General features: G+C 34.8%; 1 protein-coding gene across 1 annotated transcript in view; it reads left to right on the top strand.

The window, feature by feature from the left end:
* Nucleotides 1–19,005, top strand: part of LOC117110478 — a 22,391-nt gene continuing 3,386 nt past the window's right edge. The window contains exons 1-6 of the mRNA XM_033253196.1: nt 1–200; nt 2,075–2,154; nt 3,945–4,415; nt 4,626–4,903; nt 5,026–5,113; nt 11,196–11,365. Of these exons, the coding sequence (XP_033109087.1) occupies nt 196–200; nt 2,075–2,154; nt 3,945–4,415; nt 4,626–4,903; nt 5,026–5,113; nt 11,196–11,365 (1,092 nt within the window). The 5' untranslated portion in view covers nt 1–195. The remainder of the gene's footprint in view (nt 201–2,074; nt 2,155–3,944; nt 4,416–4,625; nt 4,904–5,025; nt 5,114–11,195; nt 11,366–19,005) is intronic.

Genomic DNA, 19,005 nt, shown 5'->3' with positions numbered 1-19,005 from the left:
TGTGGTTAATGAAAATAATATTTATTCTAGTACGTTGCCTTTTGATGCATATTATAGAGGTCTAATCGGGCGAGCTCATCAAGATTTATATTAATCACTAATGGTAAAGTATTGCTGTATGTTTATGTTGTATTCGCCCTATCGGGATATTTTGACTTGAGGCCAAGTACGAATCCCTCTGGAAATTTCAAGTACATGTAGTAAGTACACACGCATTCAATCAAAAGATTGTTTTTGCACAAGTTCAGTAAAGAAGAGTGATCTGCGAGTGCAAAAAAAATTGTCCCCACCAGGATTCAAACCCGGGACCTTTTGGTGTCTATGCAGACGCCTTAACCAACTGGGCCATTGAGGCTTTCGTTGGAATTGGATTGGAAGCAATTCATATCGCACTTTACGGTGTGCCAATAAACTAGTAAAGCAGAGATCAATTTGATATGCTCGGATCTGCATAGCACCTTAAATGACAAGACGAGATCACCGAAGAGATACGGTACTTTATACCCGGGTATTCAACATTTTTGATCTGGTGGCCAATCAGTTTGAGACCAGCGGAAGACCGATTTATTAGCCTTGGTTTTTCAACGTCAATGTGATAGGTGTTGTTTTGTCAAAATGAGGGAATGCAGTAGCATGGGGGAGGTGGTGATAACAAAAAAAATCTTGTACCCCAGGTTCTCCTACCCTTAACCATAAACATTTTCTAAGCACAAATAAATCCACGCATGCACTAAAGTTAGAAACAATGTCAGCACCGACACCCCAATGATTGGGGCTGAGGTGAACCTATAGTTTCCAGGCAGAAATGCCACGTGAAGACGGTCAAAATACGTTTTCAAGAGAATGACACCCCCGAGCCTGTTCCTCTGATCTGCCGTTGGAGCCTCAAATAGTTAGACATCGAATCTTATCAGCGCCCCCACTCAATCCTTTATCGACATCAGTCCCCAGGTCGGCTTTCCCCTCCCTTAAATCCGCAACTGATCTGGTTAATGAGCTTTCTTAACACACTTAATTTTATTTTGCTGCACATAGTGATACCGGGACCCATCGGCATTGTCTTCCGTTAGAAAATTGATATTAAAACAATGAAAACATGCAAAATTATGAATTTGCGGAGATGGGTTAATTTTCGGGAGAGTCTTGCTTGTGTTGCGAGAGTGCGGGAGGCCGTTCCGATTTCCGGGAGACAACCGCGAGTTCCTGGAGACTTGGGACCCCTGCATTGATTTTCACTGTTTCGACTACACTCGACCGATTGATGTATACGCTTAAGTGGATGACCACAAGTTCTACAACTGATGTAAATTTTACCCGCGGTCTAACATATTTCCAAAAGCTTTTTCATTATTATATACTTAATATCCTCCGCTAGCGTATTTTCAAAATACGCTTTCGTTTTTTCGAATGAGGCTAGTTGCTTGATTTCTATCCGAAAAAAACCAACTCCATCTCAACTGAATATCACTCTTAATATTAACTTAAGTTACGTCTTAGGCTCCACTACTCTTTCTCTGACAAAATAAGTCGAGAAATGCTTCGATGAATTTTGTACAAATTATGGAATACGAGCTTGGAGAGACAGATCTGAAATTAATCTTGATCTTGTTGTATCTGTATTACTAAGTAGATTGTAGTTTACCCTTACATTATTGTAGCGTTGATTGATGGCATTGATGGTTCTTCGAAATTGTGTGACAATTAGTGATGCATGATGTTCATGCAATTGTTTTTCCTTTTCAGTTTTTAAAGGAGCTACCTGTGTCATCAGCAGTACTACTACTTGTGCTTATTTCCATACTTAAGAATTGTTTTTATATAATTTTGTTATTTTAATTCGCTTAGTTTGTTTTAAATGAACGCATTAATTGGTTTTTGAGTACCACCGATCTAAATGTGTGTTTGAATTAAAATTATATTATTATAGAAATTGCTATTTCGAAGCATCTAGAGGATGTCATCTCATCTGCAACTTATGGTAGGGCATGAGTATGACCTCTAGCCCCCGCTATAACTTAAGTTATGTAGCTGTCTTTGTATCATTATATATATTTCTACTTACTATTTTTTTCAGCATTTCATTTCATCAGAGTATGAATAAAATGGAACGCCGTGAAATTTTGTTTTTTACTGCCCTGTTACTCGTCTTAAAAGGTAATTTTATTCAATCATCGATCTAATATAAGAGGAGTTCCATGAGTTTATAGTAATCGTAATTCTAGTATCGTTAAGTTTGGTTTCAGAGAGAGTCATTCCAATTATACTCACGCATTATTACAGGCGTTTGATAAGATATCATCAGCGCTTTTACATTGTTAACAATTGGAGTATACTTGGACCTACTCCAAGGTTTTTGATTCACAAGATCATAAAATTCTTATTGATAAGTTACATTATTATGGCATAGGGGTATTGTTCTTGACTGGTTGCATAGCTATTTATGTTTGAGGAAACAATAGGTTGGTATGTGTAATTGTCTGATAATATAAGACATAAAGTACGGCGTTCCTCAGGGATCGATTATCGGTCCCTTACTATTAAAGTTTTACCAACGATATGTCATCATTATGCAATTTTTGCTCATTTAATCATGTGTGTAGATGATACCAATCTATTTTTACAACCAAAAAACTATATCTGATGCATACAAATCAATGAATTCAGAATTGATATACCTTTGGTTTATTAATATTAAGCTATAACAGTAAATACAAACAATACAAAATACATGACCTTTAGTGGGAAAAAAACAATTTGTGACCCTTCAAATCTACAGCTAAGAATTGGCGATGATATTCTTGAAAGAATTGAAAATACGAAGTTCTTGGGTGTCATTATAGATGAAACAAGCCATGTAAATACAATTGCAAGTAAAGTATCTAAAATTATTGGTGCTATAAACCTTTTAAAAGCTGTTGTACCTTATCAAGTACTTTGCATTATTTATAAATCTCTCATACAGTACGGTCAACTCTTACTTATGGTATATCAATATGGGGCTCAGGTAATATAAGACTATTTAAAAAAAATCATACTTCAAAAAAGCAATTCGCATAATTTGTAATGTTCAATTCCCTCACCCTTCGAAGCCTCTTTATTACCACAAAAAACATTAACTATTTATGATTTATATGTTTTGTTATGTTTGAAAACCACAGAGAAAAATTACCAGACTATTTCGATGACTTCTTTCTATACATTTGAATCCCATCATAATCCCAATACAACGAATAAAAATAAACTTGTCACTGATCTCAAAAGAACAAACGTTGTACAAAAAAGGTTTTTCTTATAGGGGGGTCAAGGGTGTGGAACCAATTATCGGATGATTTGAAAGATTGTAAAAATATTTGTTCCTTTAAATATAAATTAAATGAGAGGTATATGAGGGTTTACAAAAATGAGATGGATCGGTATATAAACAACTGTATAATTTGTAATAATATTTCACTAACCACTTAACTAAATAATATATTAACTTCATTCATAATTGATGGCTAATTATATTGGTAAAAATAACTTAATTTCCAAAGTTTTTATCATTTTATTTTAGGGCTCTGAAATTCAAAGCATGTTTATTCGCAGAGTTCCTTTTTCACAAAATGATTTCTGAGTACTTATATTCTCTTTATTATTATGAATTACAGTAAACCCTCCAATACGAGACCCCTCAAATTCGAGACCACTTTTTAGAAGAACCAAATAGCAATCTTCGATCTTTTAACACAAAGCTAATCCTCTAATTCGAGACCGAACCCCCAGACCACCCCACATTTTCAGGTCCCAAAGTGGTCTCAAATTTTAGAGTGAACTTTATTATTATGCAATCTGTACAGATTGTGTTATATAAAAAAGTGAAATAAATATTACTTGAACTTACCTTAATTATTCGAGAACGGCGCTTATTCGAGCATTTACGGTATTTTGTAATGTTTCATACATAGACTCGTTGGGTAACTGTATTTTTGGTGATACTGATATTCTGAAAGACCGCTATAAGATAGATACCGATGGTTGGACCGTGGTGCAGGTCGGTACTCCTATCACGTGTCCTGGATACATCAAGGCTTGGAAATGGTTTCCATCCAAATCTGCTAGTTTTCTTGGACTAGTGTGGCGGCTCACTAATTCTTCTACTAAGGAGTATGAGGTGATAGGGCGTACCATTTTGCCGGCTGTGGCAGAAACAAACAAAATCCATTCATACAACCTACCAAGATCTGACTGGATCCCAGTGCAGGTCGGCGATATCATTGGATTTAAATTCGACCAGAGTCTAATAAGGTTTGACGTGAATGAAAGTTCCCTGGTTGAATTAGCTGTGATTGCCACCGAGGACCTCGTAATCGGTTCTCGACACAGATTGACAGCCTACACAGGCTTAAGGACCTATTCATTTATGGGAATTCATGAAGGTTAGTCAGAAAATGTAATAACACATTCATTGTACCTAATTGCTATGTACTTCATGCTTGACTTTTAAATTCTAAAAAATTAAGAAATGTATTGTTTTGTCGTTTATGACCATTTGTATACAGTAATAAATCATCTGTATGATGATTTATTACTAAGGCTGATTATAGATTCTCCAAACTCGCAATATTTTGTGACACCATTTTTCTCAGAATATGCTGATAGTCGAGCAGTTTTTGAAACTAAATGCAAGCGATTCTCTACGATGAAGAAAATTGAACCAGGTGGGATATTACAGAGTCACGTGATTAAAAGTTTCCGGAGACCGTCTGCCATGTCATGTGTTGTTCCTTGTCAGCGGGACCCACAATGTATGTCACTCAGCTACGAAAAGGAAAACCAAACTTGTCATTTAAATGACGTAATAAAAAAGGAAACGAATGGCTTTACTATTGCGGACAATGTTTCGTACTACGAATTTACTCATGAGGTTAGTAGGCCTATACTAATTTAACTACCTGCTCTAATTCCAGTTGATATTCAACTAACTTTTATCTGAGATTTTGTAATAATTATGTTAAATTTCCATTTTCATTTCATACCTGACGAAAGCATTACGAGGCATGCAAAGCTGGTACGATATACAATGGTGACACCCGCGTGTGTAAATGTGTCGGTGACAATGGTTGCCTTCCTGAAGGTGCGTTAATTCTATATACATATAAACTATAGGGCCTATATATATATAGGCCTATATGTATTAATTCATAATTTTATTAAACAAATATAGTACACGATCTAAATTTGCATTTAAACAACATTGACTCCACAAACAGAATCAAATTCATACCCGAACACATGAAAAACCATACCGTTCTTAGATACTGATATTACATTACATGAAACAGGCACCATAACCACATCCATATATCGAAAGCCGACTCACACAAATCAATATCTTCACTTTAAGTCTCATCACTCTTTAGAACATAAGCTAAGTGTCTGTCTCTTATACACATCTAGATGTGTAAACAATACCAGTTCTAGGATATCATTTGGTTTTAAGGAATCATTAATAAGGAACTTTTCGTTGAAGGGTTATGCTTGATACGATTATAACATCATCCAACACTGTCATTATTATTTAGCTATTGTATTAATTTTGTTTATATTGTGTTCACGGTGCTACGCAGCAAATTTCATTTGAATATTGTTATTATTATTATTATTATTATTATATAATTGTCAAAACACTTGCTGTAAAAGCGAACTGTTTGATGATAGTGCATTGAGAAACAGAAAAGAAATAAAAATAATTAAACAATAGGCAACTTTATATTTTACAGTCTTGTACTTTATACAATAGTAATATCATGATCATTTATTAGTTTTAGTTTATATGATGGTTTAGTGTAAGTTTATATTATTAGTTACTTAGTTTAAGCACTGACATCATTTTTGCATGGATTTCGTTGAAGAAAATGTCATGATGTTTCATTGAAATGGCTATTTGGTTTAGATACCTAAATGTGATTTCTATCTACCTTGTTTTTAGGTACAGTATAATGATTTGTTCTAGTTCCTAAATGTCTGATCGTGTATGGTCTGATCTGAATAGAAGTCATATGTACCTAAAATTAACCATTAATATAGTAGGGATGGGGAGCCATTAATTCTTGATATATGCCAATCGATACGGAATAAATCAGATGAACTTAAGGCAAACTGTGCATTTATTCAGGATTACCGTGAATGTTGCTGTATGTGTTTTTCTGAAACTTGCCACAAGGAAGCTAACAGTGAAAAGTATAGTCATATAGATGAATTCACTTGCCTACGAGCTGATAGAGACCCTACTAATACAGGAAAGAATGTATATATAAATGACAGATGGCGTTCAAATACTGTAATAAAACAATAGTATTGTTCGAATGACATTGAATTTCTCACAGTCGCATTGCGACCTGTCCACTTGTCCCGCGAATTGTTTAATGTTTTAATTACTATTGTCTACATAAGCAGCACATACGCAAATGTAAATGCTGTAAATCATCTCCATGAGGTTATACAACAACAGGAAAATAACTAACCAGATGTAGTTAAATAATCCTAGGAGATTTTAATAGATACGACCTGGAAAATGTTCTCCCGTATTACCATCAATAGGCCTATGTGGACAAACCAACTAGAGGGGGAATGACATTTTAGACAAGTGCCACAGCAACATATCGCAGGCATACAAATGCAAAATTAAAGTCAACCTAGGGGATTCAGACCATGGAACAGTCCACCTACTACCTAGAGAAACGTAAAACATCAAAACCAGTTTTTAAAAAAATTAAGAAAAAGTGGTCAGCAGATAATGAGGATGCCTTGAATTAAATGCACAGTTTGGAACGTTTTCACTAAATCAGCCACACTCGACGAAGAAGCAGAAGCTATATCTCGCTACGGTTACATTTTTGTCAATCAATGATTATAACAAAAAAGAAGGTTAAAGTGTATCCTAACAGCAAGCCCTGAATGAATAATGAACTTAATCAAAAACATCTTTGGTTTCCCACAGCAGAAATCACGCCACGTCTATATTGCCTTCCGAAAATCACCTTCTATTACAATGTGGCACGCGATTAGCCAAAATTCGCATCCCATTACAGTATTTGGTAACTCGGAACATCACGTACCTCCAAAGAACTGGCTAAAGAACTGAAGTATCTTACCCTATTGCCAAATGAAACGTTTGTGTCATTTGATGTGATATCCTTATTCACCAAAACACCAGTGAACCAAGCGATACACGATTAATTTCAGATAAACAAGTAACTGAAAGGACGAAGCTCAGCGTGGACGATCTCGTCGAGTTACTACAAGTAGTGATCGGTAACACCTATTTCAGTTATAATGGAAAAATATACCGACAAAAGGAGGGAATCGCTATGGGAAGTCCAGTAAGCCCCATCATTGCCAACTTGCACATGGAGCGGTTGGAGTGGTAGGCAATCAACATAGCAGCAGATCACATCAAGCCAAAACTGGGGAGATAGGCCTACGTGGATGATATTCTTGCCGTGATCCCTAAAGGCACAGTACACGATCTAAATTTGCATTTAAACAACATTGACTCCACAAACAGAATCAAATTCATACCCGAACACATGAAAAACCATACCGTTCTTAGATACTGATATTACATTACATGAAACAGGCACCATAACCACATCCATATATCGAAAGCCGACTCACACAAATCAATATCTTCACTTTAAGTCTCATCACTCTTTAGAACATAAGCTAAGTGTCATTCGAACCCTTGATAGATGTGTGATCCACACCGGAGAAAAGAACATCAAGAAAGCACTTGGGAGCTGTGATTATCCGAAGTGGGCATTCGATATGGTGATGGACAAACGGTCCAAAAAGGCACAATCCACAAACAACATCCAAAAAGGGAGAAAGAAAACATGAGGGGAAGTGTACGATTCCATGTCAAAGGCCTATCAGAACGCATCAGAAGAACATTGGCGACACATAAAATCAACTCAATTTAAATTATACTTATACGACAATACGCGTTTTGTTATGATAAGTGAAATGAACACTTAATAAACGAAAAGAAAAAAAAAACACTCTTATTTCGTACCACAGAATAAAATCAGAGAGGGCTTAGTACACCCGAAGGATGCAATTGTTAAACTAAATCCAGGAGCATGCACAAACCAGACGTCGCGCAACACACAGAGGGAGTAAAAACCTGGGCCCAACGATCTTCCACATCTTTAACCCAACACAAATCTGCAATTACTGATCACGCCACGCTTTACAATCATATACCAAACTGGGATGCGAAAATACTGGGGAAGGAGCAACCTTGGCAACAGAGAAAAATCCGTGAATCCATTTGGATTAAGAAAAAATTGACAACATGAACAGGGATGATGAGGGTTCTTATGAACTCTCAACTATTTACAACGAACTATTGAACACAACAGGAGCAGGCGGCGCCCCGGCCAACATCAGCACATTACGTCATCGGGCTGATGACGTCATGACCAGACTGAAGTCACAACACAGTCAGTTGAAAAAGATCGCCGATTGTGATCGAAACGTCCAGGTAAATACCGATGTTATTTTGGTTCATGCATAAATGAAAGTTTAACAACAAATAATAACTTAATCTGCTTGCGCATGAAAAACGTACTGCCAGCAGCCTGCAGAGAAGAATATAATTTGCAAAAGAAAATTAAGAAAGCAGTCGCAAAAGTAAAAAAAAATTAGAAGAAGTAAAAAACAGATACAGAATTGGCCATAGCAAAACAATGTGGAATCGAATGAAAAAAAAATGACAGTGTGACTTAAGTACTGCTGCTGAATAAAGTGAATGTATCTTGTACCCGCTTTGATCAATGCTCACACAAATAAGAGATGGGTATGCAACAGTGTTAAAGGATTTTCAAAAAGAGGAGGATAAAAATGTGATTAATGAACATGATGTTAAAAGGTATTTTAACATGTCAACGCTCTAAAGGAAATAGGCCCGGATGGAGTTAGGGGGAAAATTCTTAAAGTATGTAATGAATAACCGAAAGGTCCACTGATTAATCTCAGTTAAGAAAGTATAATACATACTCCAAGTATTGAAATACACGCCATCGTCCATTCCTGATGATGACATAATTAATGTCGAAATATTGAATCCCAACACGATGGCGTGTATTTCAATACTTGGAGTATGTATTATACTTTCTTGTAATGAATAACTGTCTACTATTTTTACCATCTTGTATGATTGGTCGTTGAACATATGTAAAGGTTCCTGCTACAAGGAAATTATCTACTGTCCAATACCTAAAATAAGAAAGCCATAGCACTGTACTCCAATATGAAATTCATGGAACACATTGTTCGAATTGTCATACTGAGAGAAACAAACGATAAATGAGATCCCTGTCAATTTGCCTACAGAGAAATGAGAGGAGTAGACGATGCAATAATAGGCCTATTAATAGCACTGCTGCACAATGCCTTTACACATCTAGCAACAATGCTTACGTTAAAATTTAATTTTTTGACTTCTCATTAGCTTTTAATAGTATACAAACACATTTCACATTTTTAATTCAGAAAATGCAATGAAGGACAATAATATACAAGAGTACAAAGATAAGATAGAATCATTTGTCCTATGGTGCCAGCAGAATTATTTAGAAATTCAAACTAAGAAAATAAAAAAGGTGATAATTCATTTTTGGAAACATAACGTGGCGCATGACCAAATAATTATATAATGATAAAGCCGTTAAAATTTTAATCAATCATATACGTACTTGGTGTAATGATCGGTGACAAGTTAAATCGGAATTCAAATAAGAAATATATATGTTCAAAAGATAATCGAAGAATAAATTTCTTAAGAAGAATGAAACAGTTTAGGGTAAACACGAAAGTAATATGTCACTATTTTATCAATCTATTGTCCAATCCGTCATTACCTTCTGTGCAATAGCTTGGTTCAATGGTATAGATGAAAATTTAAGGACAAAAATCAGCTAGCAATATAATGGGTGTTAATGTTAAAACAATTTAAGAAATATGTAATAATGCTATGGAACAGAAATTGGAACTAATAACGTCAGATACACACCCCCATCTCAATCAATGTGTTACGGTTAGCAGAACTGGGAAAATTCTCTATCCCAGGATAAAAACGAAACGTCTTAGAAATTCGTTGCTCCCTTCCGCTATGCGACAGTACAATGACAGATGGACTAGGTATAATCTGCATCTGCCATGAAACAATGCTTTTTTAAATACAAATTTTTCACCAACTTTAAACTTTTACACTCATTTTGTACATTTTAGGTATGTCCCTCTATATTATATTTTAACATATTAATATTTTGTGCGAAATTTGCATACCTTTGTGTCATTATCTTATTGTTTAATGGGCTTTTTATCATCTTATGTTGTTGAATTGTATGGTAGTTTCCTTTGTTTTTCGTAAGTTATTTTTCGAATTTGTATTTTTAACATGAGTTTGACAATAAAGAATATATGTATACACACACACACACACACACCCACATATNNNNATGTATGTATGTAAATGGCTATTGTTAAGATATTGGGTATTGGCTTAATCATTTCAGTATAGGTTGTCTGTGATCATGTTTTAATGCGTAATTGCATTTAGGCGCCCCTTTTAATTGGAAGTGTTGCCACTGAAAACAAAGAAAAGTTTCCGAGCAAAAACATTATTATAAATAGCTCGGCACTCCATAACCTCTCCGTAGCAAGTGCGACAACAGGGAGGGCTGGCCGTCTAAGCCTCTAATTTCTTTTACCTTTGTCCTAAAATTATGATGAGAATCTTTACAATACACTATTTACATTTATTATTATTATTATTATTATTATTATTATTATTATTATTATTATTATTATTATTATTATTATTATTATTTATTATTATTATTATTATTAAAATACGTCATAGTAATCAATATAATCAATAAGATTGATATTAATTAATGAGTTCACGTATGCCCTGGTTATCAAATGTTTGACAGACATGAAAACAATGGGTTGTACAAACAAAGAAACTGCCTAAACAGAGTGACAGGATGAAGTCAGAATGAAAACGGTTGTAATTACCTCTGTAGAAATTCATTTGATGCTACAATTTTTGGGCACAGACATGCTCTAAACATGTCGTATCAAATAAATTACATATTACATAAAACACATGATAGTCTAATATAAAACTAATCATTATGTGTTTGTAGAGTGGACCTTGGTATTCAAAGGGGTAGCAGGAACCGGAAATCCTATATATACTGCATTTGTCGATGGAGAAGGAACATCAGACAGTGATTCGGCGATGTTTCTTGATTCACAACAGAACTTTAGGTTGAATCACCACTTTGATGACTGGTCATCTTTAAATATCACGCAAGTATGCAGGACTATAACATTGTATAATTGTAATGTCGTGCCGCGCAGTTATTTTAAGCCGTTTGCACAATTTGCATTGCATCGTTATTTGCTGTATATCCCAAAATACATTATGTGGAATGTGGATTCATAATTTAATAATATATTAATATAAATATTAATAGATGAATTAAAATGTCACATAATAAAAGAAGCAATACCAGTCACTTTATATAGTGCATAATCCCGCCCCCGTGCCTGAATACAGTAGGCCTACCAACAATACGCAGGCCGTGTATGATGGGCGAAAATGCAGCATACCTCAATGTATAATGGAATCGCCCGTCGTATTCACGCACATTATTTTCTAGTGTGCTGCAGCCTACCCTCAAGAAAATAATGGAAGCACACTCTCCATATTCAGGCACATTGTTTTTTGTTGAGTGCTGCCTGAATGCGAGGGGAGATTCCATTATCTTTTTTTCTGCTCAAGAATAAAAAAAATCAATTTTCACTAACAGAGAGACAGACTATACACATAGACCGACCGACAGACAGCCAACAGTGACACATAACCTTCTTGGCGGAGGTAATAAACTATAAAAACATTTTTATTGACCACCAGCTACGTGCGTTGTTTTGGGAATCAAACGTTTCTTCACTTCAAAATTTGGCAACTTAGGTTCCCAATTGATATCGATGCCTATTTTCATAACTTTTGATTTTTGTGGCTCACACTTTGTTATGGTCTGGCAATTGGCCTTGTAAGAATAAATCCGGTTGAGAAATAATTAGATGGGCCATGAGCTAAAGATGAAAATGAAAAGTAGTCCACCGGAAATACGGATTTGACTGGACAAAATTGCAACAAAACGTTTTATGATCTAAATATAAACTTATGTAAAGCAACATACTAAAAGTTTACCAAAATAGAACGTACATAAAGTTGTTTTTTATAACCAAAAGTTCAGCACTATTTGAAAGTATACTTTTACACAGTCGAACTGCGGTTTTCAAACTTTTCTTGGTCAACATTTAGGTCAACGTAGGTCATATCTGTTTGTTGCGGAATTGAAGAGTGAGACCCGCGTGCGAGCTTCGCGATCGCGAGATTTGGTGTGCGAATCAGAGATTACAGGAATTACAGAGCTATAAGTATTGGAAATTAACTGGAATCATGCCAGAGCAGTTCCATGTATGACCCAGACAAATTTTATTGTAAAGTCTAGGCCTGCCTTGTAATAACATCTCATTTTTTAGGCCCTAGCTTAGGCATTGCTCTCTTGCTTTCCGGTTCAGTTTAGTAGTCGCGCACACCTTGAAGTGTGTCACTTTTCCCCCATTGCAACTTTTTCTCGGCGGCCAGTGCACGCATGAACGTCACAGAGAAAATCTTAGTAACGTACTAGGCCTAGGACTATTTTCAATGTAATCTCATCAGTAAGTACCTAAGTGTAGAATGGAACCAGAAATGCATCGGCCTCTGATGTAGAACTACTACTTTATTTATTGTCGATTACCGTTTTTTTTTTCATTGTACAGTATCGCAAAAATTACAGCAGTCTAAAAAAAAATCTTTCAACTTATATTTTGACGCCTTTTGAATTTATTTTTAGGATTCAAATCTGTATCATAACATAGGGCCTACTAATTATTGATTCGTTTACTCTATTCATGATACATGCATCCAATAGAAAGCTCAATATTGAAAAAAAGAATATTGGTCATTGAATTCGCATCACGAAAATGGGAACATTAAACATAACTATTGTAGTTTTGATTACATTACTGCTGATTTCATATTGACGGTAATGAATTTTGCATTGAAAATTATTAATATAACTTAGTTCTACTGTAACTCACTTTTAGGTCAATATAAATAAAATTTTGTTATTTTGAAAACATACCAACACCCCTAAGGGTACAATTTCACGCTTTGGTTTGTGTCCCTTGAATATGGGTACCCTTATTTTATTGAGAAGTCCCAAAGGGCCCCTGATTAGGGGTTCTACTTTATATCGAAGTACTGTAGTGTGTTGTAACAACAATATAATTTGATAAACATACTTATTAAAGAAAATAATTATTTAAAACAGCTTTTCAATTTAATTTTCATAATTTGTTGATTTCCATCTTTTTAATCTGACCGTGTTAATGACATTGGTTTCTAACACCTTTGTCATGTTTTTGATTCCATAATGCCCGCTAATTTAGTAGGCACGAAGGCGTAAATGTCCCCCAATATAGACAAATAAGGAACTGAGGATGCGAATGAGTGACACAACACCGTAAATGTCTAATATTTATTACACGACCAAAACAAATATCTGTGCATTTTGAAACAAAAACACTTTTAAAACAAACGGCGGTCTGACTGAGATTATAGTACACTGCATGCAGGCACGCAAATTGAAGACAGCCAAAATTTTATCAAATTACCGTATTTTATTTTTAAAATATTTTGTTTCGATGTTTTGACTCGAATCTTCTGATTTTTTAAGTATTTAATTTTAACACTTTCTTTCTGTATAATCTTTTGGACACCCAGATGCGATCAGACGACCCTCAAAAATTCACTCACGACCCAAACTTGGGTCACGACCCATGGGTTGCCGATCGTAGAATTATTCAATTAATAGTATATTATAGATTTTATTATGACTGTATAACAGTTAGACCGCATGTCATGCATGCATAATATATGCCAAATAAATGTTAATGAAATTTCAGTTCCTTAACATTTTTATTTGTCAATTATAAGTATTGGACACCAACCATCTATAATTTCCATTTTTTACTTGCCTGCCTACCTCCCCTCCCCCTCCCCACCACCATTGCCAACCATACTAAAGTTCATTCAGTAAAATTCAGTCATGGCTATCGGTATTTCCTTTGAGTTATAATCAGCTGGTACACAGAGTAAAAACAAACAAGATTTCTTTCTCCAGATATTCGATCCTTGAGTAGATAGCAGTAGCTGATTTAGGGGGTGGGGGCCTTTTTAAAATTTCAAAAAATATTGAGAAAAAAATAATATATTCAAATTTTTGTCTACAGTAATCATACATTTTCTTAGCTCTACTTCAGCCGTACGTGGTTGGGATTGAGGTTAAAAAGAAATATAAAATAGTACCTAGATAGGAAAAGACACAGTTGTAAAATTCATCATCATTTTCATCACATCACCAGGCAAAATGAAGCGTCAACAAATTTCTCATGATCTCTTATTAGCGATTTTCAGCAACCATAGAAATCTAATTAATACTGTTTATGTGATGTAAAATTAATCATCATTGATCGTATGTTTCTTTGTTGTTTAATTACTTTTGTTGCCATGAGAAAAACTAATTTCATATTTTAATTTGACAATAAAGCTATCTTGTATCTAATATGAATCGCTGCGATAGAAATATAAAACATAATTGTCTTCAATTATCTACTTTACCTACTCCATGAGCCGAAAACAGATTTATCTTTACACACTTTTTTTCAGACTTGTATAATAAAGGCACACGCACTCTTGATTGTAAGACTCACTACCCTGTAATTTACAATATTGTCGATGTAATCTACAAGCATCTTTTCTCTTCCCAATACAATTATCAATTTCTTCATCATACCATACTTTGCGTTTTCTATCGTTGTTTTTGTGACCTATCGAATTTTCAGCAGAAGCAATAACGTTGTTTTTCCAAAATTCCCATGCTTCATTGGCATTTAAGGAGGAGGGATCCCAGTTTTTAAACTTGTATTCAATTTCTTTCTGAAATGGTGCCCAATCGGTATCTTTATTTATGTTCCAAGTTATTTTATTAATAGTATTTTTTTCTTGCTTATTAATATTACTTTTTGTTTCTAATTTATTGTCTACTAATTCTAATAACATCATGTTATACTAGTGGATTTACCCTTAACCCAGGTATATTTACCGCTACATTTGTTAGTGCTATTTAATATAGTAAGATTACTGTCTTCGCAGAAATTTAGTAGACATTGACCGTTATAGTTAACTATATCATCACCTTGTTTAATGTTGTGTCCAATTTTACCATTGAAATCACCTAAAACAATTATATTTGCATTACTAACTTCATTTTGTATTAGAATTTCTTCTGAGAGAAGTTCACAATAGAGTTCGCATGTTAAGGTTTTATTGGTACCGTCACAGGGGAAATAGGTGATGCATAAATAAGTTGGGTCAGTGCTGTTGTTTAGCTGGACCATACATGCATAGAAGCTGTCTCTTATACAGTTCGTCTGATTTTGATTCGAATAGATTGTCATCAATTATTTTGATATTGTGTTTTATTAAGAATCCAATTCCTCCTTGACTATTCTTGAAAGAAGATAGGCGGTTTTTTCCACTCCATTTAAAATCAGGAATTTTTATTACTTCATTGGTTGTTAGGAAGGTTTCTGTTATTCCAAATATTTGTATTTCTTTATTAGAATTCAGGAGTTTAGCAACATCATACTGTTTGCTTTTATAGCCCCTAATATTATTGTACACAATTTTAACACTCGGGTTACTGAATTTTTGTTTTTTCTTACTTCTTCTTATTTTTATTATATTTTTTGTTATTAGTATTGGTACCACTACCTTTCTTATAAATTAGACTATAATCCTTATTAATATGGCTGTTGGAGTTGGAATTATTGGAACCATATTTTAGATAATTTTCTTGTTCGTCATTAAGAACACTGAATCTGTTAGTACATTTTAATGTTGGGTTAGTATTGTAGTTATCTATTTCAATTTTAGTATGGTTTTTCTTATTTACAGGCTGGGTATAATTACCATTTTCAAATAAGTTGTTAATTGAAACGGCACTTCCTTCCTGGCCATACCTCTATTCATGATAATAGTAGTCGTTATAATAATCATTACACACATTATGGTGAGATTTGTGACCAAGTTAATTTCAATTAAAGCATCTTATAGAGTCGCCATATCTGCAATTTCTTGTAGAGTGGTTTGATTCTACACAGTAGTAGCAACCATAGTCTGTAGAATTCTTCTCTTCATGATAAGCATAGTTTTGTTGATGGCGGTCGATATTGCGTTTTGTTTTTGTATGCTCGAGTTGTGTATTACAGTTAATTCAGATGTTTGTGGACAGAAAACACCGGTATCTTGTTATAAAATAAGATGTTCTCTGCCTGTAAAGTGGTCTTTCGTTAAAATCTGGTCATTTATGCAGTTCAATTCAACAATTTCCAGGTATATTCTTGACTTCCTTAGGAATTTACCTTGCGGACGAAACGTGAGGTTGACCACCCCCTTAAAATGGTTGGGGTACGTGTCGCCTGTCACCCCCGTCCATGCTATTCATAAGAAGACAAGGCATTATACAGTAATTCGGCATCGAATCCTTAATTAACGTGATTTCCAACATTTTTTATATGAAGAGAGTAGAATAGTAGGCCTATTTCAAATAAATCAATTATCAGTCATTATTATACTTTTTAAAATATCAGCAATTATTTTACACTATTTGCAAATAAATTTGTTTTATTGTATTAGCTATAAAATTTTAATTGGTGTTTTTACTGTAGGTAAGAAAATATAATAATAGGCCTATTCCTATATAGGGCCTATTGATGAAAGTTCACATACTTTTTTTCCGACTCCTGAGTCTCAGTTGGGTCGGCACACATTGGGCAGGCCTCACTATTTGTCAATTAATCGTACCTATCATTGTATTTAAAATTGAAATTGAATAATTGTTGTAGATCCATCTACCCTGAAATTAAATATTACAGAGGTTACTATCTAACAATTTCAGTTTTACTTCCGTGTTTACATTCTGGGAAGTGACGTACGTACGAACTTGCGTACGAACGTACTAGACTAGGGGAAAAAATAAAAAAAGAGGCCTAGAAATCAAGTAAGGGGGAGTGGAATGTTAGAAGCAGTCAACATAGCCAGATATCCTAATTAATCCCTGATGGTCACCCTAAGCCCTGTTGACACTTGTTTTTTCACCTGGTATACAAATGGCGGCTTTCAAAATGGTCGCCAAATTTATCTAAAATGTGCATATAATTGGAACTAAATAATCTACAGATATGATGTTGGTGTCTAAAATCATAATTTCTATACAGGCAACAAACCAGACATATACACACTACTGTCACTTATGCCAGAATGGAACATAATTCAAAAATAGGTGTTTATTTGTTTTAAAATATCCGCAAAATATACTTAAAATGTGTATAAAATAAGAATAAGTATATAAACTCACCAAAAAGTAGTCGTGTTTGGTATCGTTGGAAAGCTCTTCCGATGCTGGATAATGTATTGCAGTTATATCAAAAACGGTGTAGTGTTTCATGTATTGTCCAATAAAGTCCAATTATGGCATATCATATTAAATAAACGGACCCACTTGCGTAACTCGTGAGCTCTCGGATGCCGGGTGGGGGTGGGGGCGCTCCTACTACTACCTAAAACATTACTACTAAGCCTTAAGTAACGCATGTGTTTCTGGGCGAAGTCCGAGTCCAAATGGGCCCTGGAGAGGGTTAGATACTTTTACTTACAGTAACACTGATACTCAGCACTCTCCTACAACGTCTTAACAATACGTAACATTTTGTATAATTTCCGAAAAAACAGAATAGACCAAAATCCCACAAACACAATATTTGGCTGATTTATTAGAAGGGGTTCTTTAAACTATGCCCCTGGATGCCCCATTATGGAGGTTTGACCAGTTATGTAATGCCTGTGTTTTCTAGGGAAACGCTTACTTCTTCCATGTCCAAATGAGTCCCTGAAAGGCGATGGGTCCCTACTTACTGCTACCGAGCAATCTAATAATACAAAAAAATGTATGAGCCCCGGACGGCTGCATAACTACCCACCTTAAAGTCCGCCTCCGACTTTAGACATGTCAGTAAATAAAGAATAAAATACATTGTTATCCATCATATTAGGCCTATTATTAAATATTATACACAGCATGTTGAAATCGATTAAAATAATGTATACATTAAAGGCCTACTAATAATTCAGATATTCGGATGATAAACGCCTGCAACATCATCAAATGTGACTTTATATATTGGTCTATATCGCTGCAAATATGTATTATGTTGTTTAGGTGTAATGACAATAAATGATCAGTGTATAAGGCCAGGACTTGAAATAGGGGGGTTCATTTTCCCATAAACCCAAAAAATGAAAGGGGGTCCGGGGTCCTCCCCCGGGAAAATTTCGATTCATAGATGGCCGGAAATATAAGCTTTCCCAACTTCTGAGGTGTCTTTTAATGACCTTTAATTTCTTCAAAATTCAAGGTTTTACCCCTCATAAAAAAGGTCAGCTGATTTTATCTCATTCTTAGGCCTATACCAAAGAAAATAAATCAAAAATATAGTCAATATATAGGCCTATATCATACCAAGTCTCACGCATCCGGCGTGAACCTCACGTTTTTCGAACAAACCTCAAGCTCAAGCCACTCCTCTAAAATCTTACGCTTTTCCACTAATCTCAAGCTTTGTTTAATTAAACCCAAACTTTTTATCGAATAATATAAACCTTCGCAATTCTATATTTTATCAGGCCCAGATCATCGAAAATTCTATCGTTCCTGTTAGCTACTCATTTTTAAGGTTTAATTTCAGCACTAGAGATATTCAGAGTACCCAGAGAGC

This window comes from Anneissia japonica, unplaced genomic scaffold (assembly GCF_011630105.1).
Source record: "Anneissia japonica isolate Jap-2015-1 unplaced genomic scaffold, ASM1163010v1 scaffold3040_len1308831_cov196, whole genome shotgun sequence".
In the NCBI taxonomy this organism is placed as follows: Eukaryota; Metazoa; Echinodermata; class Crinoidea; order Comatulida; family Comatulidae; genus Anneissia; species Anneissia japonica.
Note: the sequence above shows the minus strand (reverse complement) of the source record. Positions and strands in the feature narration are given on the sequence as shown.